The following is a 23,955-nucleotide window of genomic DNA, read 5'->3' on the forward strand; positions in this document are numbered from 1 at the left end:
AAATTTTAGAATTAATAACATGTCTTTTTATGAATTGCTCAATTCTTTTGTCTGATGTATTGTTTAACAATGCAACAACTGCTTTCAACAAACTAGTATTTGTGTGATCTATGTAACATTTTCCACATTGTAATGATTTATACATAAAGTGATGGCTACAAATTATTTTCATGGATATTAGTGTTATTGTTATATATTTTTTGTACACACTTAGCTTAGCTGATATGATTAAGGGGGTGTAACAAGGCTATTTCCCCCCAACTTTCTTTAACATTACTGTTTAAAATAAAGTGTTTTATGCATTTTTTGACTTTGTTTATAAATAATACAAAGATCTTGATGATTGTGGGCAATTTGGTGCAGTTTGATTGCTTTTAAAGGGACATTTGTGTCTTAGGAGGAGGTATGCGCTCTACTGAGTGCCATGATTAAAACATGTTGGTTTCTGCTCCGAACATTCCGCCATTGATGTCTATTTCCATCCTGTTTGAAAAAGTTAGACACCACAGCAAAGTGGAATATGATGAACAAGAAGTTGATTACGAGGTAGATTCAGCACATTCGCCTCAAACAGTTTCTGACTTCAGCAGCTCCTCGAACAGCCTGCTACATTCGATGAATCGGCCACATACTGCACATCGATTTGGATCTTTTCCAGTCGATGTTGAGAATGGCCTCTCCTGCCATGTCAGCACATTTCTCGGAGCTTTAATGTCCTGCCTGGCCTCGGGGTCCTGGGCTCAGAGCGAGGTCTTATTATCAGGCAGCTGGTAACGTTTCTTTCTTTCTTTCCATTCTCTCTGGTGAGAACAGCCAACAACGACTTTCTTAACATCTCCGGTAACAGGACCTCACTCTGCCTCCTGACTCATGCATCCATGGATCATCTCGAACCAAGGCAACGCCGCAAAGTCGACATGATGCCACTGAAACTTGTGATGCTGAGTGGGTTTGTCAAACAAAACCATACTAATTTTAGAGTGCTATTCGAGAGTGAAATAAAATTACTCAGATGACGTCAGAAATATACAACAGGCTAATGTGATGCCATTAACATCTAGCAGGTATAATTATCAATTTACATTTGTGAATTAACAAGTCTACAAAAAGAAGACCTGAGGTAGATAGGAATAGTCAGATATTTTGGTTATAAAACAAAGATCAGACAGTTTCAAATGTTTGGCAGTATATATGTCAAACCTCCAGCAACTGATATTGAGGCCATTTGAGGATAAAGAAACAATCCGTCAACCCAACATTTACTCCTCTCCTTTAAAGCTGATATTGCTTTAAAAGAGTGGAACTGCAGATTCATTCATTCTCCCCTTTAACATTGTATATAACATGTCATTTGATACAATGATGTTTTGAATAAATAACAGTAACTATAGCTGCCTTAAATGATAACCAAGGTTATTAGAATCCAATCTTGTAAAGCCATGCATATCTGTACCAAATGTAAGGGCAATCTTACACATAGTATACAATAGTTATTGAGACGTTTCCCTAAAACCTAAAATGTGAACTTTGTGGTTCCCTGTCTGGGAATCAGGAATGATTTAAATGTTGTGCTTATCCATCCTGTAGAAGTTCAAGTATTTCACTATATGTGTGAACAATTTCAGCTAGGTGTAACAATAAAGTAAAGGTCAAAGGATGTCACGGTAGCCGTCAGGATTCATGCTCTGGTCATCACCGATTTTCGTACCAGATTTCAAGGCAATCGGTTGAATCATTATTGAGAAATTTCAAAACAAAGTGATACTGCTGCCCAGGGAGCCAGCCTAGTATGGCAAGGACAGAGAAAATGAAAATAACAATCCATGAACTTTACATTAAGCTACATAAGCGTGAGAGGTAATGTGGTCGGTACCCAGATGGTCTCCTCTGGCTAATGTGGGCAGAATGAGACCATGAACTTCCATCAGACCCAGCACCTGGTGCGTCCACCCATGGATGGAGGCCACAGACGGCTGTGATCATGCCAGTTGTTCACCACTATTGCCCTTGCCACACATTCTTTGAGCCTGGGTGTTTCTGTGTTCGCTGTAACCTGCTGCTGCATCCAAGGTCTTGAAAGACGTCGGCTCCCACACAGGTCGTCACAATGCCACCGTCCAGCCGAGATAATTCTCTGGCCTCTTCCTGAACCCAGCCCCTGGCATTGAGGTATGGGTGAAAGTATTAGAATAGATTACCTGAGCTGTAGACGGGGATAGTGATGCCGAAGGTTAAGCTACAGACTCCATGGGTGGTACTGGATCCCAAGGTCCATCAACAACATACTGCGCTGCTATAACCAGCGTAGTTAGATAACAGCAACAAGGGGGTTGTGGGAATAAAGCAACAGGACAAGTTATTGTTCCTAATCATTCAGCCTTGTAACGACTGTCTGCTGAGTGACCATTACCATCATCACTGGCACTTCACTGAGGTAATTAATCTAGAGCCGATAAACTGTAGGTAGAACAACAAATGTGAAGAGGCACATGGAACAGCAATAAGGTCAGATATTGATCTGTGGGGTGTGCACTGTAGATAATTGAGGTGCTATCAGGTTAACTGGCTGGGTTTAAATGTCATAACATCTGAGAACAACACTGCACCTTCGTCAGAGCTGACATTTACTCCTCCGGCAATTAGAGGATTGGAGTCTGAACTTAATACCAAATAAATGTTTGATGAATATAAATTTGAATCTAACGAAGAGCAACTCTCACAAACAGACAGAAGACAGAAACAGCTCGGCTGATGACAACTACAGGCGCTCTCGTGGCGGGTGGACGAGCTAACAAAGCCATTTCCCCACGGGGATCAATAAAGTTGTATGACTCTGGGAGGAATCTCAAAGCTCAGGATTAACTGGCCTCATGTTCTTTTACAATGTAAGGCATGATAGCAGATTAAACTAGGGAAAAACAGGAAGAAATGTTTTAGTGTAAAAAATATTTTATACAGCATCTTAAGCTTGACATTTTGCAACGCACGAAATGAGAAGAAAGTTTCAAGATGTAGCGATTGAAGTAATCCTTCAGTGGCGTCTCCGTTTCAGTGTGACTGACAGTCTCATGGGTGTGTGGTAGATAGTCCCGCCGTCTTGTCGCCCCGCATGGGAAGGATATCTGTGATCCAGTATTGGAACAGTGAAGCGACGGCAGCGCATTCGTCTAAAACACAGAGACACAGAGAGACACATTTCAGTCACAGCTCAAGACTCCCGACAACAATGATACCACGGGAGCCGTCAGAGACATTATTTGCTGTTGCACTTTGAGCTAAAGAAATCAAAATCACCTCTCAGCGTGCAGACATTCAAACTGACGCCTCTGTCTCCACCCAAAAACAGAAAATCTGAATTAAATGTAATCTGAGCAGAACATAAAAAGGATGCTGTAAAAGCCAGTGTTGTTCGTGATAGGATCTCCGGGGTGCAGTGAAATCTATTTAAAGGAAATGTGCTTCAGAAGTGCTCCTGCAGTCGATTGATTGCCACTGCAAAGGTAGATAGAGCGACAAACTCACTTGAAGGACTTTTCAAAACCCGCAGGAAAGGGCTCCTGCATGGAGGAGGATGTGGGATTAATAAATGCTGATTTAACAAAGTGGATGTTCCCCAAAGTTATGAAATATTTATCCACCTCAAATATATATCTGGAACTTAACCGTCACAAACCACAAAGATTTATTCATTCACAATGGATTTGTGACAAGTTTTGACAGTTTGCATTTTGTCACTCTGATACAATCTGCCTGCAGAGACTCATTTTAAAACAGTGACTTGAAGCATGACTCATACAGTATGAGGTGGGTGAGGGGGGGATTGGAAAGGCTTTCAGCTGAGAATTAGATACATGGAGAGGATACGCACAACTTTTGGTTTAACGTGGCGTCATCTTGGCCTCAGGTACAGGAAGAGACTAGTGACACTGTGAGTCTCCTCGCACATGCACACAGACGCACACACACACACATGGTGTCTGCGCATGACAGCAGCAAAGTCCCTACTGATCCTATTATACAGCCAGCTAGCCAAGCACGCAAATGAGTGCATGGGCAGACACAGACACAAAAACACACTCGGGGGACACCGGAGATGTTTTGGCAAAGTGAACAAGTTCAAACACGTTAGTTCATACATGACGGATGTCACCATGAGTGTGAGATGTAATATTATGAACTAAGCTGGTTTAGGTGTTGCAAATCAAGGGCAGGTGCGTAAAGGTCAATTGCAGACGAGGGCAAGTAGGGGCAGGTATACTCATGTGAACAATACGTCACTGTGAGAATGAGAGGCAAGCGCTGACAGACACAGGCAAGTATTAACCTGCAGAGACAGGTCAGTGAGGTGCCTCGGGCAGATCCTGGCAAGAGGAGGTCGGTGCAGACGCACGCGGATAAATGCTTGGAACAAACATGAAGCAGCATCTTAAACAAACAAAGTTTGTTTAAGATGCTAATTAGATCTAATTAGCAGCCGTAACACAGTTTCTCTTATCTCTTGCTCTTCTTGGTAAAAAATACATTTTACATTTTTGATGTTTTCCCTGATACCAGAACTGACCTGCAGTCATACTCGAGCTGTTGTGTAGCTCCTGCAGCGCCTTTTCCAGTGTTGCCGTCTCTTTGTGTTGAACAGAAGACTTGAGGCTATAGAGCTGCTTCAGGACAGAGTTTGGCTCACATCCGCTGGACATGTGGCTCAGAAGGTTGTCCACTGTGCCAGAGAGGAGAAGACTGTTGTTGTCTACATGCAATTTGCCTGTAGGAGCACAGAGGAAGATGAGGTTTGTTCCAACTCATAAACAAGAACTATTTTAAAGCAACACAACATTTCTCTACTTTAAAACAGCAGCTTAAAAATGAGTTTGATGGTGTACTGACTAAGGCAGAATAGTGCTGCTTTCGTTTTCACTCCTCCCCCTGAGCACCTGTTCTTGTTCTATGTAGCTTTAGTGAGTACAAACTCTTGTGAGAAGTTAAAAACTGACAGATAATTGCTGCTGAAAGTGCCAGAATTCAACTCCTAATGTTTAAGAGTATTGCTGAACTGTAGATCAGTTAAAAGTAGTTATAAGTCAAATCGGAATCTAGCATTTATCTCCAATATTGAGTGAGGAAGAGTTTGGTATATTTGTTAAAGTGGCAGCTCTTCTGCTTTAGGAAGCTGGGGAGCATGAGTAAAATCCACAGTCAACACAGAGGGCTTTGTTTTACTTCTTCACAAAAACAACATTGTGCCCCACAGAATGAATGACATTGTGTGACTGCAGATAGCGCTGCTGTTCAGTAAAAGCTACATAGTGTTGCTTCAAAATGAATTTGAATAAATCAATCAAAACAGTTGTTGATGTTCACCAGTCAGAACTCACTGCAATTCTGATTTGATTGTGATGCTACGTTTTAGCTTCTTTTCTGTTAATTCATGCACCCTCACGTATTTTCCAAATAAGCACAGATGTGGTGTGGCAAAGGTGCAAAACATTCTGGTCACTGGTTTTGATTAATGTGCTTTCAGCAGCATTTAATTAAGCGTTCCTGGATTACATCTTTGCATTGCACCAGCTTTGTTCATTATAACTTCCAAAATGGATGAAAGTTTTGAAAGTTTTAACGGCAGGGTGTTAACTTTCTAATATTATCAGTCAATGAGGAATGTTTCTCCTCAAGGCTTTAACAGTGACTAGAAGATTTAGTTCAGAGGTAAAATAGATGTACAGCCTCTGCTCAGTACTTACGGTCTGACAAATAGATTTCCAGTGTTGTCCTGAGGAAGTCTGACACCTCAGCAGCTCTCCTCTCAATATCATTATCCTCCTCTTCCTCCTCCACCCCCCCAACTTTTTGGTACGTAAACTCCAGGGCAGCAGCTCGGGGCGTCACACCCATGGAGAGCAGCTTCTCTTTGTGCCGTTTCTTCTTCAGCTTCCTCTTCTTGTTCCTGCTGATGTGCTCTCCTCCCTCAGGCACAGTTTGACTCTGACTTGGAGCTGCACCATCTTGCCCAGAGTTTTGTTGAGGAGCTGGTTTCCTTTTCTTCCTTTTCCTTCTTCTTTTGTGCTCTTCTTGCTCTGTATCCTCGTCTAGTTCCCCATTGCTCTCATGGACGCTCTCTTCTATGGGGTAAACAAGATCAAAAGCCTTTGGTTAGAATCCAGCACACTCTTCACATGCAACTCTACTCGTGGGTCCGGAATCAGATCAGGAAAAATAGCAGCTTCTTGGAAACACATGGGTAAAGGAAGGGATTTCCCTTGGAAAACCATATGGGGGTTCAGGGACTGCATGTTCCCTCCAGGTAATCAATAATCAATGCTACAGATGATGTCATCAAATAGATGCTTTGTCTTTTTCACTGGTGTTTTGTTCAGCTCATTTTTTCTCACATGGATTAAAAAGATATCTGCTTAATCTTGATTTAACATGTAACAAGTCAACTGGCAGTAAATGCAAGTACGGTAAATTCAGTAAACTGTAAATATGATGTGACTCTGTGCCTCTTGACAGAACAGTTGACAGCATCCTGCATTTGAAGTCTTTTTATTGATTTTTTTTATGTAATGATTGAGGTCTAAATTTGATGAAGGCGATTGCTAAGCTTATGTAAGATCTTTTTACACTGCATAAACGTTCACACCAAATTACCACATTTCTCATACCCCATGGAAATCCTCACTGCTGCTTCTGCAGTAATGTTATAACTTTTATCACTACATTGGCCTATTCTTTAAGACTTAACTAGGAATGAATTTAACTGGGATGTGAGTCCATGCAGAAACAGGGCTCTTGTTAGACGAGCAGCTCCCTCGCTGCCTCGTCACACCTCCCTTCTCCTTACCAACTCTTAAGTCATTGTGAGGTCAAAGAAAGCAGCGCCCCATAGAATTCTTCTTAGCCCACTCAGCCATTCACTACAGTGACCAGCAGCATCTCACTGGTAAGCAACTTGGACTTAATGCAGCTGAAGAGGTGGCAGTGCATAACCAAAAGGAAAAAAAGATTTTAAAGAAGAATTTTAGCTCAGTCTATAAAGGTTTGGAGTGATGACAAGATAAAACTGCCTGTACAGTAAGACTTGTCTCTCAGTGTAAATTTAGCTAAATCTGAAAGAGAACTTGAAGTCATTTTGTTCCTCTCGTGATTCAGTCCTTATACCGTCTGCTCAGAAACAGATCCTGATCAGAGCATGAACAAATATGGAGAACTTATGATGGTTTTCAATGATTTGGTTCTTTAGTGGAAGATTAAAAATGAAACAGTGTCTAACATCAATAAGTTACTCTGAATTTACAGTCTCCGTATAGTTAACACTGATCAGGAACTATATTTGAAACAACTTGACACCTGCTTATTCATCTAGTATCCAATCATACATCACTGCTTTGCAATGCAATGTTACACAAACACAGAAAAGGAGCTTCAGTTATTGCTCATCTTCAGAATGAGGATCAAATGGGACCATATCCTGTTGGGCATTTCTGAAACTTCAGATCTCTTGGGATTTTTATGCACAACAGACTTTTAATTAAGAACGATAAAAAAAGTACATGAAACACCTTGTTGATGAGAGCTGTCGGAAGAGAATGGCCAGATTGGTTGGAGCTGACAGAAAGACTACTGTAACTCAGAAACCCCCCAGTGTATTTACAACTGTTGTAAACACAAGAGAATCTCGGAACAATCTTGTGGAACCTTGAGGTGAATGAGCTACAAAACACGTCAGGCTCAACTTTTGTCAGCCAAGTGTGAGGCTGCTGAGGACACAGACTCACCAACACAGGACAGCTAAAGACTGGAAAAACATAACCAATAGAATCTGGATATGTGTTGAGTAGATGGTAGAGTCAGTATTTGGCATCAGCAGCACAAATCCAAAGTGATGGTGGTGTAATGTTGTGGGGAATGTTTTCTTGCCACACTTGCATACCAATCACACCATGAATGCCACAATCTATCCTGAGTTTGTTGCTGCTGACCATGTGCATCCCTATATGGTCCCAATTTACTATCTTCAAGTGGCTAAAATGGTTTCATGAGCACGTTTGTTGTTCTTCATATTTCATGACCACACTTCCCATATCTGAAGCCTTAACACTTTTTGCAGAAACGTGATATCATGTCAAAATGGAGCAGAAGCTCAGAGGAAAGTTTCCGAAAGCTTGTAAAAGCTCTGAGAGCAACGGGCCGAACTACCCAGCATTATTATGGCGTTCCTAACAAAGTTGTCAGTGAAAGAATGAGATGAAAAATTCGAAAAATGCTTAAATACAGGCAGTAGTTACCTATGTGTTTTTCCCTGTTCAGACTGGAACATCAAGCAGGTACGATGGCACATAACAATCTAAAAAAACTAGTGGGTTGGAGATTTATTTCTAGAAAGATTCCTTGAATCAGCATGAGCCCACAACTGCACATAAATATGGAGCTTTTATTTTAGTTTTATTTCCATAGCTTACATAAAAATGTTTTGACCAAAGACTTCACTGTAAACACAGCATGAAAATACAATATGTGAATATTCACGCTTAACACATTCACTGTTACTACATTGCATCAACCAGTTAGTGTTGGACTGTTTCTGTGATATTATATTGATGGTTTTATTGTCAGGAAACCTTTATCCAGCCCAACTCAATATGACCTTAAACAGGACTCTGGATCGCACCATCCATCAAGGCTCCCTGCCCACTAAATCAAAAACGTGTTAAATTAAGCACTGTTCAGCTGCCGAGCACAATTAATCAAACTTCCCATCATAATTTATTCTGGACGCCGGAGTGTCTGAGCCAACAAATCTCTTTTATTTCACTGAGGTAAAGCAGAGGCCTGTCAGGTGGATGAAGGACTGCGTCAAGGAAGATGATGATAAGTACAGAGAAACATGTAATGAGCCAGGGCTGTTATTACAGCCAGGAAATTTCACTGGTTCACAAAGATAAACAGTCTTTAAATGATGCGTATCAACTGCCAAGTGCGAGACTCGCTCACAGTATGGAATTGCGAGCCAACTCTGCACATCACAGGTCAAGAATATTTCATCTCGGCTTGAACACCAGCTCTCAATTCAGCCTTAAAGATGGCACCACAGAGGGCGAAGTATCTCTTTGCTGGGATATATCACGCAAACAACACATTTAATAGAGCTTTCAAAGCGAAAAAAAAAGAAGAAATCAGCCGAGCTCAAACACCATCTGCACTGTGTTCCAATTCTCCGCAGTTCAGGGGGAACACAATTGATTATCACTGTCGGTTTCCGCTAACTAGAGTGGCAGGGTAATCAGAACGAGTGACTTCGGTACAGTGAGCCAACCTGGAGAAAACCCATATACATCTCTCCCAACTTTATGGTGCATGGCACAAGTCCATAAATGTAGGATTATGGTCGTCTTACCAGCTGGGTCCTTGGCACTGTTTATACTTTCTGGTTGAGAGAGTGTGACCGATTTTTCTGGATGTGTCTCGTAGCCTGCAGGAGGAGGAAGGACAGTGTAAACCCGAGCCTGGGGATTGGCTGCACGCTGCGTCTGCCCTGCATCACCTGAGACACATAAAGAAAGCTGTTAAAACCTGATGTCTATACTTTTGTATGCTGCAAGTTTCTGATCTTACCTGCAGCAGTGTCCTCTCGAGTAGTCTTTCTTTTCACAAAGGTTTTCTTAGCGAGAGCGTCTACGATGCGTGGTGGGCTGGGTTCCTTCTCCAATTTGGGAGCTACAGGAAAAAGCTTCTGCAGGACTTTTGACCGAAACACTAAGTAAGACAGAAAGACAAAAAAAACAGACATAACATTATCATTGGCATCACAAGTCACCTCATCTCTTGTATGAACAAGGATCATAATCTTTACCTAAATGCTCAAATCTGACAATTCAAATTGTGCAGTAAGGTTAATCTGCACAGGTTATGATCCCTGATATGAGAAGAACAAAGGATGAAGTCAAAGGAGCAACGACTTTAACCAACAAGTGAAAGAGCTGCTCTTTTATGGATTATGTACATACGTGTTTTTTATTTCTGTGTCATGCCAGTACATTAGGGCCATCACTTCTTATTATGAGACACCCATAAGTCACAAACCCATTCATCATCTTCTGGTATAATACACACGAAACATAACACAGACAAACAAAAGTTTAACGGGATCACAGATCTATAAATTGACTTGGTAAAGAGATTTATTCTCTCCTCCCACAGACTTTCAAAAGATAATAAGTTAATTTATAAATGTCATACATAAACAGCTAAAAAAAATCTTTGCACATCATCCATATTATCCACAGAATCATATAGTGTTTATTCTGCAAACGATAGCATTACTCAGTTTACAATAACAGGGACATAGGGAAACAAAATGAAACTAATATTCTTCAGTATTTTGACAGATCCACAGATATCATACAACTACACAAAGAGTAAAACACTACACTTTACAACCGACTCACCAAACACCCAATCCCTCATCTGAATTGGAAGATTTTTGCAATCTTTTCAAACCACGTACAAGCTTTGAGAAACCAGCAAGTTGGACCGGAACTTACTGTAAAATAGCTAAATCTTAACCAGCTAAACTAAACTAAACTTGCGGTTCAATGTAACCCTCTTTTTCACCATCGCAGTGACTTGGTATTAGACTCAGGAACACGGGGAGGCGGAAATGTCAAGGCAGTCGAAGTTTGAAAGTGGAACACGTGCGTTTGTTTACAACTATTACCACTTAACGCGAGACTTAGCCGCCGGTTAGCTACGTTAGCAAGCTAGCAGCAAACCCCACGCTACAACGTGAGGTTTATAATGTCCCTGAGGTTGTAGTTGACACTGGAGATGCTCACCTTCTTTCCTGTGTGTCATGCCGCTGACAGGAGGCGAAGACGAAGCAAACGTGAGTGTTGCGGGTGGCTAGGAAGCTACAGGTAGCATGCTAGCAGGCTAACCAGTATGCTAACTTTCAAAATGAGCTCGGTAAGTGCCGGAGAGGAGGGGACATCCCACACGCCTACAGGAATATGAGCTGTGCCACTCGTGTTAAGAAATATCTTGTTAAATTCACTTAAACTACACAAAATAAACTACAGTAATGCTCGGACTTGTCCAGCTCTGCACCGACTACTACTCACATACAATACAGGGCTGGAAGTAAGGGGGACAACGTCAAGGCTGGGCCAAATTCCATTCGAATTAATGGCAAAGTAATTTGAACTTGGTCATTTTGAAAAATAGCTGTCTTTAAAATCATGGTTTTGTATATTTTCTGATTCAGTCAAATCCATTCTTCAATTCGGCATACAAATCAGCGCTATTTAATATAGTATGTAGGATATAACATGTAATTTTGACACTGATTGACCATGGCTAAGAAGGAGTAAAGAAATCATAACTTCAAATCTCTTCAGACTAATTCACTTCTGATAAAATAAGTGCAGGACGAATTCAACTCCGACAGTTCCTCCATCGTGATCTGAAGTCAGTAGAGTGATCCCTACTTCCTGTCACAGTGATTAAAGCCAATTTATTTCAAGGCCAATTTAAATGTGTGATGCATCAGGCCACAGCTCCCCCTGCGGTTGGATCCTGCAACGACAGTGTGTTGAGGGGCGTGCGCACACGGAGCCAGCGGCTGGAAGCGAGATGAGAGGAGAATATTAAGCAGGCACCTCATGGCTCAGCATCAGCACCGGGCAGAGTTAGGATTTGCGCACCCTCCAAACTTGGCTTGGGACCCCAGCATGTGAACGGGCTTTTTTGCAGGAGGAGGACCCACCTTAGCATGTCAGCCCTGAAGAAGGTAACTCCCCCCTCTCTCTTTTATTAATCCTTAAGTGCAAATTCAACTACTAAAATGTGACATGAGCAAAGAGTCCAACAGTGCATTTGACCACCTAACTGGAAATGGGAAGGTGCACGCAGGAGTGGATCAAATGGGTGTGTTAAAGCAATGTGGTCGCAGGGTTTCCTAGTTCTGCATTGGAAACAGACTTTTGCATTTTTGCATCAAAATGATCAATTAATAATGATTTAAACTATGTTAAGCAGCATGGTTGTTTTCCTCTCTGCTGGATACCATACGTGCACTTTTATTTATCCAGAGGAAGAGGCTCGGATGAGGAGCATCTCAGGCAGAGAAAAGCCTCTTAGCACAAGGTGAACTCCTCAAAAAGGATGTAATGTCAGTGTAGATTTCCCCGGGACTCCTCCTGATGTGCACTGTCATGTAATACTTTATGTTATCACGCCCGACTGTAGTCTATGTAGGTGGATGGGGCTTATCTGACTATACAGAGCCTGACCTCCGTGCTGGGCAATCCTGAATGAGTGAAGCTCCTTGAAGCTCATCAAAAGAGGCATTGGAGGAGTTGTGGTATTTGTAAGAATAAAAAGAAAATTCACAGACCTGTGTTACATTATGCATTGCAGTGAGGAATAAGTAATTGAGCAGCATATATGCAAGCCCTCGGATTGTTCAAATAGTGACAGTTGCAGTCATGTAAATGGATGATTATTGCTCCTTTATTGTTGGGGATATTTGCAAGGGTTGGAATGGTTAACTGCTAGTGGTGCAAAACCCCTATCATCACTGTTTTGTACGCTGACACATTGTGTTGTTTGAAATTCAATGCGGTTGCAAGCATTCATGTCTCTGCTCCAATAGATTGAGCGACACACAAAGAAGTTGTATAGGATGCCTGTCTCAGCACCGCAGCCGAATCCAAATACACAGCACTCAGCAGCACACACTGTGAGTGACAAAGTGCTGTCTGCCAGCGCTCACATCATCAGACATCATAATCACAGAGCTGCTAAAAATAGGGGGACTGTATTCATTGCAATGATTCATATTGAGAAGCTCAATGTTGTTATCGCATACCCACCCCTCGCAAATGGAAGATGCTGCTGTATTTTTACCCTCCTCAATAATACAAAAAGTTCTTATTTTAGACAGCAGTGATCGGCCAGTTGTTCTTCAGTATCGTGCAGCTGCTTTGATGCGCACGTTAGGGATTTAAAATAGTGTGTATCACACACAGCGTGCAGGCCATACATGGAAACTGCATTTTCTGCCATAGTAGAAAGCAGGTAAAGTGTCTCATGTTCATTCATTATGCAGATGACTAGAAGAGCTGTGGTAGCACCAAGCAGTCAGGGGCAAACGTAATTACTGTCGATCAATGAGAAGGGATTTGACAGTATCTTTGTGTTTGTGTGCGTGTGTGTGTGCGGATCTGTGCGTGAACTTTTCTTAGGTGTGTAATAATATATATAATAAGTTAATAATAATAATTATAATAAAATAATGTAAAAATAAAGTATTCATAACTGTAGCCTCTCTGTGGCTAACAGACAGGGAACCAGTGGGTGGCCCGGTGGCAGGTGAGAAGTGAATGTCATCTCTAAACGTCCTTATGAGACTGAAAAATAAATTACTTGTCACTTAGCAGCTTTAGGGGGCCCCGCCTTCCACCTCGTCCACATAACCACCTCTGCTAATCAGACTGTCAGTGACGCCCAGGTGATATGAGATGGAGAAAGGGGATTTCTTTAAATAAAAGATGAGAGCCTGATTCGAAGATTAGACAAAACGCCTCATGAAACACATTTAAGTTGACTAGATTCCCATTTTTATTTTGATCTGCACCAAATTACACACTCTCGTGGATATCGGTCCTCTTAACATCTCTGAGATCAGAAACATATTTCAATGTAATGCAGTTCAAGTGAACAGCAACATAAGGGTTCAGGATGACCATAAAGTTTAATTTACAGTTTTTTGACACAGTGTAAGAAAGAAAATTTAAAACTCTCACAAAATATTAAGGACAGCACTGTATGAATTGCATTATCGTGTGTGAGTATTAATGAACCAAACAGAGACAGGATATAAAGATGGATAACCAGATCCAAAAATGAAGCCGGAATATTTTGGGTATGAACGCTGCCATTTTGCATCAGATCCATTTATTATTCTTTGAGAAATCAATGACAATGTTGACAAATGCACTGTCCTTCAATGTTGAAGAGAGTGAAAAACAATTCCTGGAACCAATGAACAAAGGACATAAAATAGATTGGAAACCGACCATACTCAGAAGTACTTCGGAATCAAAGATACCTTGATTTTGCTGTACCTTCACAAGCAAACACGCACACATACAGTAGATAGTCATCAATGCGAAGCTTGTGTTGACTTCTTGTACTTGGCAGTGACATGATAAGGCTCTCAGAATCTGTTTGAAGATGCATCATAGTGAACTTGAAACGCTGCATTTATGTGTGTGGTGATGAGGCTTTGGTCCACAGGGGGGAGGAGCAGCAGTTAATGTAGACTTGTCTGACTAAAAGTAAATGTTGAAACATTTAGCAGGCTCTTTTCTCTTTTTTATTCACCCACATACCGTGACAGATGTTTTTCGGCTTTCTCCTATTATTTGTCTCCTTCTATCTTCTTCTCTGTAGGCCTGCAGTTTTATTCACCTTTTCTTTCTCTCTCTCTCCATCTTTCTCTGTCTATGTTCGTCTCTTTTTTTGTCCCTGATGAATGCCTCCCCCAACCTCTGCAATACTTTGGCTTCAGTATATGGATGTAAAGGGAATGGACGGGATGGATGGGACTAAGGTTTATGAATCTAATAATGCATTAAAGCCAAGTTTGTGTTTATACTGTACAGTGTGTGTGTGTGTGTGTGTGTGTGTGTGTGTGTGTGTGTGTGTGTGTGTGTGTGTGTGTGTGTGTGTGTGTGTGTGTATCAGCGTGCATCAACACTGCTCATTTAATCACCTTTGTGCTGCGGTGGGCACAGATCTTGCGGGCATGTGGGTGTCATTGCATTCTTCCTGTGTTACTGTGCAGTAGCTGCAACATGGCCCCAGATGTGACTCATTACAAGGTCCATTAGCAATTTATTAAAGTATCTGTAACCTTTCCTCTCTATTCTAATTGAACAGTCATAAATACACACGGTCTGATCCCAGTTTGTGATGCCATCATTTGTGATGATTTTACCCAGCAGCCGCAGCCTCTTGGAGTTTGCACTGCAGGGAGACGTGTCCCTGTGTCTCCTGTCAGAGCTGTGTGCCATTGAAAGTCTTTGACTGGAGACAAAGTGAAATCATCTCATCATTTAAAAGGAGGTATAAAAGTATTTGTCTCCTAAGGTCGACAGTTTAAAGGACTAGTGTGTAGGAGTAAGTGGCACATAGCAACTAAATAGCCCTCCTTTCACCGCTATCCTTCTATAAGTTAATCTACAGTGGCCTTCAGGTAATGTACAATGTTGAAAGGCCCTCTTTAGAGCAAGTGTTTGGTCTGTCCTCTTTGGGCTACTGTAGAAACATGTTGGTGCAACTGCAACCTGTATTAGACTGTATTAGAGGTCTTTATGAGTCTACCCAAACCGTAGGACCCGAGACCCAACCTGGGACCATATGGGTTCAGATCCTTGTTGTATGTTGTCAATCGGGTCAAGGTGGGGTCTCGTTCTCTTACCGCTATGTTGGACTTTGATTTTAAATCCCGAGGATATTTAGTTAGCCAAATCAGCAAGAGAGGATCAACAGAAAACCGGGATGTATTAAGGTCCTAATAAGATGGATTATATGCATCAGATACAGGGGAGAAGGCTGCTAATGTTGCATTTGGGTTAGACACAATGTTGGGTTTTGACACCTCGTGAATTAACGTTGTTAAAGCAATCAGATGATAAATCAGTTTGTGTCTCCTGGCCAGATTAAGTTCGAGTGTTTCTTGGCTCTTCACACTTCTGGGTCCCAGGAGATCCAAGATAACAGATCTATAGAATCTATATCAGCTGATTAGTCATCATCATGTTACAGGAAATCGTTGCGGTTGCTGGACACTCGTTTCCTCCTCATCCTTCCATTTATGGTAAATTGGATCAATAATCTGGCTTCTGTTCACCTCCATTTGCGTGAGAAGGAGTGGAGGCATCTTTCAGACCCTGTTTTGTGCATGCATACGCAATTGTAACGTCAGGTAACATTTTCATATGTAGTTAATGGTCTCAATCACTAATTTCAAGTTTTCCTCAAAACACTTTGATGTTCAGTTTTATAAAGATTATAGAGTAGACATATGCATTGGGGCTTACTCTGTGAATGACACTCGGTGTAAGAGATTGAATTAGGCTTTAGAAAATGACCCAGTGCTGCAATGTGTTAAGGCTGTTGAACATAAATAGCAGTTGTGTCTCTACTAGTGTCGCCTGGATCTTTCTGTTCAAGGACTTTCTTTTATTTGCAGACTGCTGCTGATATCTTGATTATAGTGCACTAGTATGTTTATGAAAACCTAGTGCTAAATGGACTGTATTTATACAGCGCTTTTCTAGTCTTATTGATCACTCAAAGCCCTTTATAGTACATGTCCCATTGACCAATTCACACACACATTCATTTAGCACTTGAATGAATGTGCACTATACATTGCACTCTTTATCATGTACCAACAGCACAGCCTCCAGGGGCAGTTTGGGGTTCAGTATCTTGCCCAAGGACACTTCGGAATGCAGACTGGAGGAGCTGGGGATCAAACCACTGACTTCCTGGTTAGTTTATAACCCTCTATACCACCCGAGCCACAGGGTATAAAACAGTACTACCCAATCTTTTCTTTTTTTCTGTATTAAAATATGGTGGTTTTGTAATGCGGACTAACAGAGCAAGGCTTCCTTATTATCACATTCAAGTTTCGTTGATTGTATGTAAAGATCTCAACCAAAGAATGTAGACAATCCCTGGTGGCTGGTTGCAGTATAGTTCATGAACCCTGCCCCCTCCATGTTAGTGCATGAGAAATTCAACAATCAATTCAAAAGATAAGTCAGAATACTTTTTGTCAGAGATGGTTTTTGGACACTATTCTTCAGACGCTGCCTCAAGACACTACGTGCATGGTGGCGGTGTTCGAATCCAGGATATTTTAGTTTCATTTCTGGATAATGAGGGGAAGTGGAGATACTTGGTTCATCTTTGTAAACAGTCTGTGATTGTTTTGTTACATAGGTTTATGAAATGAATACAGTCCTTTGATTACCTTCACCAAGGAGGTTATGTTTTCACACCTTTCCATTTGTTGATTGTTTTTAAGCAAGATTACTCAAAAACATCTGATTCATGGTGAAAGAATGCCATGTGTGTCAAGAAAGAATCCATTCAATTTGTTGTAGATCTGGATCAGAGGGTGCATTTTTATTTTATTTTTTACTCTCTCGAACATTGCAAGTGTTTTTCAAGTGTTTTTTCACCATAGTCCCAGGGAATAATTCTTGAATCTTGATTTAAAAAACAAATTTACACAAAAGACTGTGTATGTAGGGAACTGATATCTATGCAGATTGATTACATTTAAAGGGATAGTTCACCCAGAAATGAAAATTCAATAATTATCTACTCACCACTATGCCGATGGAGAGGTGGGTGAAGTGTTTAAGTCCACAAAACATTTTAGGAGTCTCAGGGGTGAACAGCGTTAGAGCGGAATCCAATACAATTGAAGTCAATGCTGACTCCTTCTTCAGACGCAATAAAACAGAAAAAAAAAAAATAACATTCCTCCATACTGCTTGTGTGGTGTCATCCAAGTGTCCGGAAGCCCCGACATTCATGTTCGACTCGAAGCGGCTTCATTTACAACGTGTTTTAAGCCTTAAGGTCCACCAGAAGTGGCTAAGTTAGCAACGTTAGCATGTCCAACAGTCCCTTAACGCACCACGTCAGAAGACACTAAGGTTAAAAACACAGTGTTAATGACCTTGACTTTGAATATGACTGTTGGGGCTTGCGGACACTTGGGTGACACCACACGAGCAGAATGGAGTCATGTTATGTTTTTCTGTTGTTTTATCATGTCTGAAGCTTATTTAAAGTTGTATTGGATTCTGCTCTAACACTGCCTACCCCCTGGTAGAGGCATGCATTATACTCAGTGCCATACTATTTAATATTTTGTCAAAGTTTTTGATTATTTTACTGACAAAAAAAGTCAGCTCTATTGTCATTCTGAGACCTTGAGTTTGTTACATTGCTCACTTCAACTGCATTTTATTGAAAGATGCTTCTGATATTTGGTCTCTTAGGGTACTTTTTCCATTATGGGTTTTGCTGGGGTGACCGGCTCCAGTGCAAACCTTATCTTCTCCTCAATCTGCACAATGGACCAGATAGGGCTCAAGGCAAACAGGAGGAGCTTTGAAATAGAGTGGATTGACTCCACTTCCCGACAGTCCGCTCAGATCTCCATTAGCTCACCAAGAGTTGCACTCTAGCCCTCAGCAGCAAACGCCAAGATATCCTATTATACACTGCCACTTGTGATAATTGCCTGTACCCAGCAGTAATAGTGTAAGGAGATAGGACCTAAGGCTGTATGTGTGTGTGTGTGGGACTGCAGGTATTTTCGTTCTGAGCATCCTGAAACATCACTTGGACAAGAACCGGTGTTGTTGTCCTACAGCCTCGGATCACGTATAGAGCCATTCTATGATCCTGATGCACTGGAGCCCGAGACATTGACTACATTTTTATGGACACTTATGTTCCGACTGTTGACCTTATTCAGAATTAGACGTTATTTCAATTTACGTGTTTACATTAGAAGCAATAATCCATTATTTTCACATGACATGTTATGGAGCATTGCTTGATTCCGACCCCAACCTGAAATGGTTAAACGTGCAATGCCACCCTGTACCATTTGGGTGTTTTCCTAATAATTTAGCAAAATCTAGAACTCTCTTTTTCCGTTTTGTTGTTGTCATGCTCTTGGTGACTATGTCTATTCCAAAATAATTAAAAAATACCAATAGGATGTTATATTGAGATTAAGATGTATCTACAAAGTGTGACTAAGATTAGAATACTCCACATGTATTAATTCCATAATTGCTTATTCTGAGTGTGACCAAATTCAGGTTAAGCTATCAGAAGATGCTGTTTACATGACAGTGTTTTATTCAGACTATTGTCTTAATCTGATTATAATATCATGAATAATGCTGTCCATGCAAACACAGTCATTTTCACAGTCATAGCTTTGATAACTACCAAGACTCAATTAATTGTGCTTTTGTTGTTGTAACATTACTTTTCTGAATATTCTGTTTTTGCCCAAGAGAAATTTTGAAGGCTTTTTGCGATCTTAACTCTCCAGTCTTATGAGTCAGACTCCATCAAACAGCCAGAAAAACAATCTCTCAGACAAATGGACGTTCAGGGGGAGAAGTAATCAGTACTTTTTCTTATAAGGTAGTTTTTTCCCACAAAGCTGATACAAGTGAAAAAACATGTCCTCATCAACTCAAACAGTGTGTGACTCACCTGGTTGGGTTGATTGTTCATTTCAGCTATAAGAGTGCATTTGGTTGTTTGTCCTTTCCATGGCTGCCTCAGCAGTCTTCAGTGCTTGGGAAAAGTGGCTCAATATCTGCTTTGTCCAAGACATGCAACTATATGTAACCCCCCCCCCCGAATATCCTTGAGCTTTGTTTTTCTGATAATTCTCAGAAATAAAACATGGAAACCTGAACCTCCTGAATAATTCAATGCAGTTATGAATTTCCATGTGATATTGTCTCTGCTTTCTCATTTTTATTTGATGAGCTGATCTAAAATGGGCTAAAGTTGATGCGATAGGGGATCTGTTAAAAGGTAATGTCTTCAAAAGTGACAGGCAACATCAGCAGCAATGTGGGAGTTGTACTGGGTCGTAAAAAAGAAGCTGAGTCTGAACCCTCACCTATGGCCACAAGCTGACTGAAGAACAAGATTGCAAATATAAGCGGCTGATATAAATATTTTCCATTGCGTCGCTGGGCTCAGCATTAGACAAGTGGGGAGTTCAGACATCCAGTGGGAGCTTGGAGTAGAACTGCTCCTTCATTTTATAAGGAGACATGGTTCAGCCATCTAGTCAGGATCATCCTGCCAGGATGCCTCTCCATGGAGGCCTTGCTTTGGAAGTTTACCGGGCACACCCAACCAGAAGAAGAGGATGGAGTAGACCCAGATTTCAATGTAGGGACTACATATGCCATTTGCCCTGGGAATGCCTCAAGATCAGATGTCATTAGAATTAGATGGAACAGAGCAATAAGAGAGCTGAGAATCACTGGAAAAATCTACTTTCTCTATACCTTCAGCTCTATGTAATTCAGCAGAGTGCATTGATATCTGCACCGAATGCTTTTTCTTTCAGCCTCAGGAATACAAAAGGAGCGTGATGGCAAACTACTACAACATTGCCAAATAGAGCCTTTTATTAAGCCACAGACTCAATGGGGTTTGAAGAGTCATTCACAAGATTGGGCTTCTATAGTCCTCAGGTTATTTCTTTGGATTCTCATTGAGGATCAGCTTTATTTCCTCTGATGCATCTTCAGTGGCGGCAACAAAATAAAGACAAAACTGTCAGATTGAACTGCTGATTTATTTGGGTTATAATTAACTAGGTTTTGATATATTGAAGGAGATGTTTGTCAGCCTGAGCATAAAATGTGGTTTGAATGAAGCTACCTATTCAAAGGTGTGTACAATACGAGAAAGAAAATCTGTACAAGTACCCAAAATACCACACCAGGATCTCGGCTGTTTTGTATTTCCACTTGTCCCAGTTACATGTGTCCATGGGATTGTGGTTATGTGTCTTGTAAATCTGTCCCGATAAAACACGGTGACATAAATCCTCTCTTGTGTTAATATTGAGATGAGCTTAAAAAGACAAACGGATGCCTGGGCGGTTTTCATATGTGAAATTAGGCGCTGTGCATCCGGACTCCAATCCTTTTAAAGCGTAAATGAGAGGCAAGTGACAGCTGCGTGTGTCTGAAACACTGAAGAGTGTCGCTGATGGTTCATTTTTCCACACTCCTCCAGTGCGACTCCTCTGCCTGCCAGCCAGCTACCCAGCATAAATTAGATCTGTACATCATGCAGCTGTTTGAGTCATTACAAACCAATCATTGTGTCTCTAATCTCCACAGAGCCTTCTTTTTCTTTCTTTGACTCAACTTTCTTTAACGCTTCTTCTTGAATGGATGGATGTTGATACAGATAGATTAATCTGATATGACACCTACACACATTGTTGTGATATATAATTACCTAGTAAACTGTACAGCAACCTGCCTCAGGCTAAGATATATAACCTGTATAATAAGTACAATATACAATAAAATACTGATAGCAATAATTTCTGAGTAGCATTTTCTAGAATGCAGACAATACTGTCACCTCTGTTATAATAGCATGTTAATGAAAGGGATATATTGGCAGAAATTGAATATGAAATAATCCTAGTGATATTTTCACTAGTGTGTTTGCAAGAAGTCTTTATCTAATCTCTAATCTTATTTTATCTCTAATCTTGTATCATATAAAAGACACAGGGTGGACATGGACATGCTCGGCCAGCTACCAATCTGCCCATAGCCTACATGCATTTAGGCTGAAATGTTGATGTAAATAGTAAAGCAGCTTTGTCAACTCTAAGTGATTGACCATAGTCTTCAATGACTTAATCTTCATAAACCGGTGTCATCCGTCTGCAAGGAGAGATGCATTACAAGTTCAGTTAAGATTAATATTTAGTTTCTTTAATTAAAGTAAAAAATAAAAATACACTGTGTTTTACAAACTGAGTTCTAATTGAGCTGGAGGGCTGGTCATGAATTGACTGAATTCTAAGGGAAGATTTACTTACACACACCACTAGCGTGTAAGAGTCTGTTATTACAGTATTATCTCTCCTCCTGATGTGCTGCTAGTAGAGTAGAAAATGGAACTGGATGACAGGAGTCGATGTGCCCGAGGTCTTCCTCCTGCATGAATGATGTAGTGGGTTGATATAGCTCAATAAATGTCCCCAGAGACAAGCCATTAAGGCTTCATTGCTATTTTGTAATATATGGTCTTTTGTCTCTTTTCAAGAGGTACCTTTATATATGTTCTAATGATTAAAAGGGACATTTATCTGATCTGTCTGGTTCGGTCCCAGAGTGGATGAAAAAAAAAAACACCTGGTGAGACAGAGGTCTGAGAGGTTTGAGATAACCAGCAAGTCAGGGATTTTAACACCAGAGGGAAGGAAAGGAGGTCTGGCTGTATTACAAAAGTCATTAGATTCTGTCAGACGCCACGGTAGTATAGCACCGACAGGGTCTGAACAATCCTCTGGCTGAACCTCTGTTACAGTTTGCATGTTCTCCCCGGGCCTGCGTGGGTTTCCCTCTGGGTACACTGGTTCCCTCCCACAGTCTGAACACAAGTTAATTGAAGGTAGCAGTGAATATCAATCAATCAAATTTTATTTGTGAGTGTTAATTGTTGTTTGTCTCTATGTGTCAGCCCTGTGATAGGCTCGAGACATATCCGGGGTGTACACTGCCTCTCGCCCAATGTCAGCAGGGGATTGTCTCCTGCAGTATTGGATAGATCAGAGATGTGTCAGATAAATGCAAGAACAAAGATACACCTGCTGAGCTACTTCAGTATCTCCCTCTTCAATTTGGTTCCCTGGGTTTCTTTTCTCTCAGAAATCTCGATATTTGTATCTTTTTAACACTCGTATTCTGTTTTATTGTCTGATCATAGAGAGAATCTAAAACACACCTCATTTTAATTCAACAGAAAAGGATTCTGCAATTTTTCCAAATAACCTAAACCATTCACTTACAGAAGGAAGGTTATGACAGCGGAATATTGGTTTCTAAGACATATACCTTTGAATGTATTAACTTTTTATAGAACTCTTCACCAAATGGACTGTAATCATACATTATTGATCAGCGCAATCACCTCAGGCTTGAGAGTAGTGCAGTAACTGGCTCTTGGAGTTGCTGCTACCACTTCCTCTGATGGAGCAGAGAAGGCTTCTGAACACGAGTGTGTGACCACACCACACTGGCCGATTAGATTGCCACCCTTTCTGTCACCATAGAGATAATATATGTAACAATTCCTCTTTAAAATATAGTTTATAGTGATGTTATATATTATACTGACATTATCAAAATAGTTTTCTGACCATGTCCAACCCCTAGAAATCCCCAATTTTATTTATGTTAAAGAGACGTTTCAATTCGGGCGCCTTTAATTGCGTCGTGTGCACTTCACCCGCGACTTTGCGTAACTTCTGCGGTGAACAACGTATGACTTCAGATAAACACTCTGCAAGTCAGTTAGCCGGTCCGCTGCTTTTTTCTTCCACTGTTTGAAGTGGTCCCTCGTAAATTGATCATGATCATCCATCGCTGATTGCTGTGCATTATGTTGCCAAAGCTCAAACGCAATGTTGGTTAAGACAACTCCCTTGCGCCCACACTGCTTTACATAGCCATCAAACTAGGGCTTTTATTATTTTTTAGATTGAAAGACCCCTTGCAGCACCAGTTACATAATTGTACAGTTAATGGAGCAATTCTTTATTTTCAGGAAACTATATCCTTATGGATTGTAAGCATGTTTTTGTCTGTTTCACAAAGAGCTCTGAATCAGAGAGAAAGTTAGAAATATGCTCTGCTGCTCAGATCTTGCTGCAGACGAAAGGTCTCCGAAAACAGTGGGGGAGCAGTTTCTCTTTATGAATTTACACCTGTTGCTTCTACCTGTGGGTCACGGCTCAGAGCTCCACCACCTTCTTCATCTGCTCTGAGTTTTTATGATATTAACATCTCTCTTTCTCCCATTTCTCCCGTCTCTAACCATGTGTCGTTCTCTTCTGAAGGTGTTGCCAGGCATACTGCAGAAGCATTGCTGTATCCTACCATACAGGAACACAGGTAAGAACCAGGCAGATGTCCCCCTTGCCACCAAACACATCAGTCACACAGAGGGAGACAGTCGGTCAGTGGGAGAGATGAGTGGGTGGTGCTGCTGAGGGAATGGATGCTCAGTGGGTGGGTCATATTTGTCTGTCTACCTGTTTTTGTACATCATTTCTCATCTGCTGCTTAT

General features: G+C 41.0%; 1 protein-coding gene across 1 annotated transcript; it reads right to left on the reverse strand.

Annotated features, from left to right (window-relative positions):
* Nucleotides 1-2,988: 2,988 nt before the first annotated feature.
* On the reverse strand, nt 2,989-10,858 carry LOC133016035 (glutamate-rich protein 1). Its single transcript, XM_061083337.1, has 6 exons — nt 10,827-10,858; nt 9,607-9,747; nt 9,389-9,535; nt 5,736-6,113; nt 4,562-4,759; nt 2,989-3,167 (listed from the first exon to the last, which is right to left on the reverse strand). The coding sequence occupies exons 1-6, from the start codon at nt 10,843-10,845 to the stop codon at nt 3,067-3,069; spliced, it is 984 nt and encodes a 327-aa protein (XP_060939320.1). The 5' UTR covers nt 10,846-10,858; the 3' UTR covers nt 2,989-3,066.
* Nucleotides 10,859-23,955: the final 13,097 nt, after the last annotated feature.

This window comes from Limanda limanda, chromosome 12, assembly GCF_963576545.1.
Source record: "Limanda limanda chromosome 12, fLimLim1.1, whole genome shotgun sequence".
In the NCBI taxonomy this organism is placed as follows: domain Eukaryota; kingdom Metazoa; phylum Chordata; class Actinopteri; order Pleuronectiformes; family Pleuronectidae; genus Limanda; species Limanda limanda.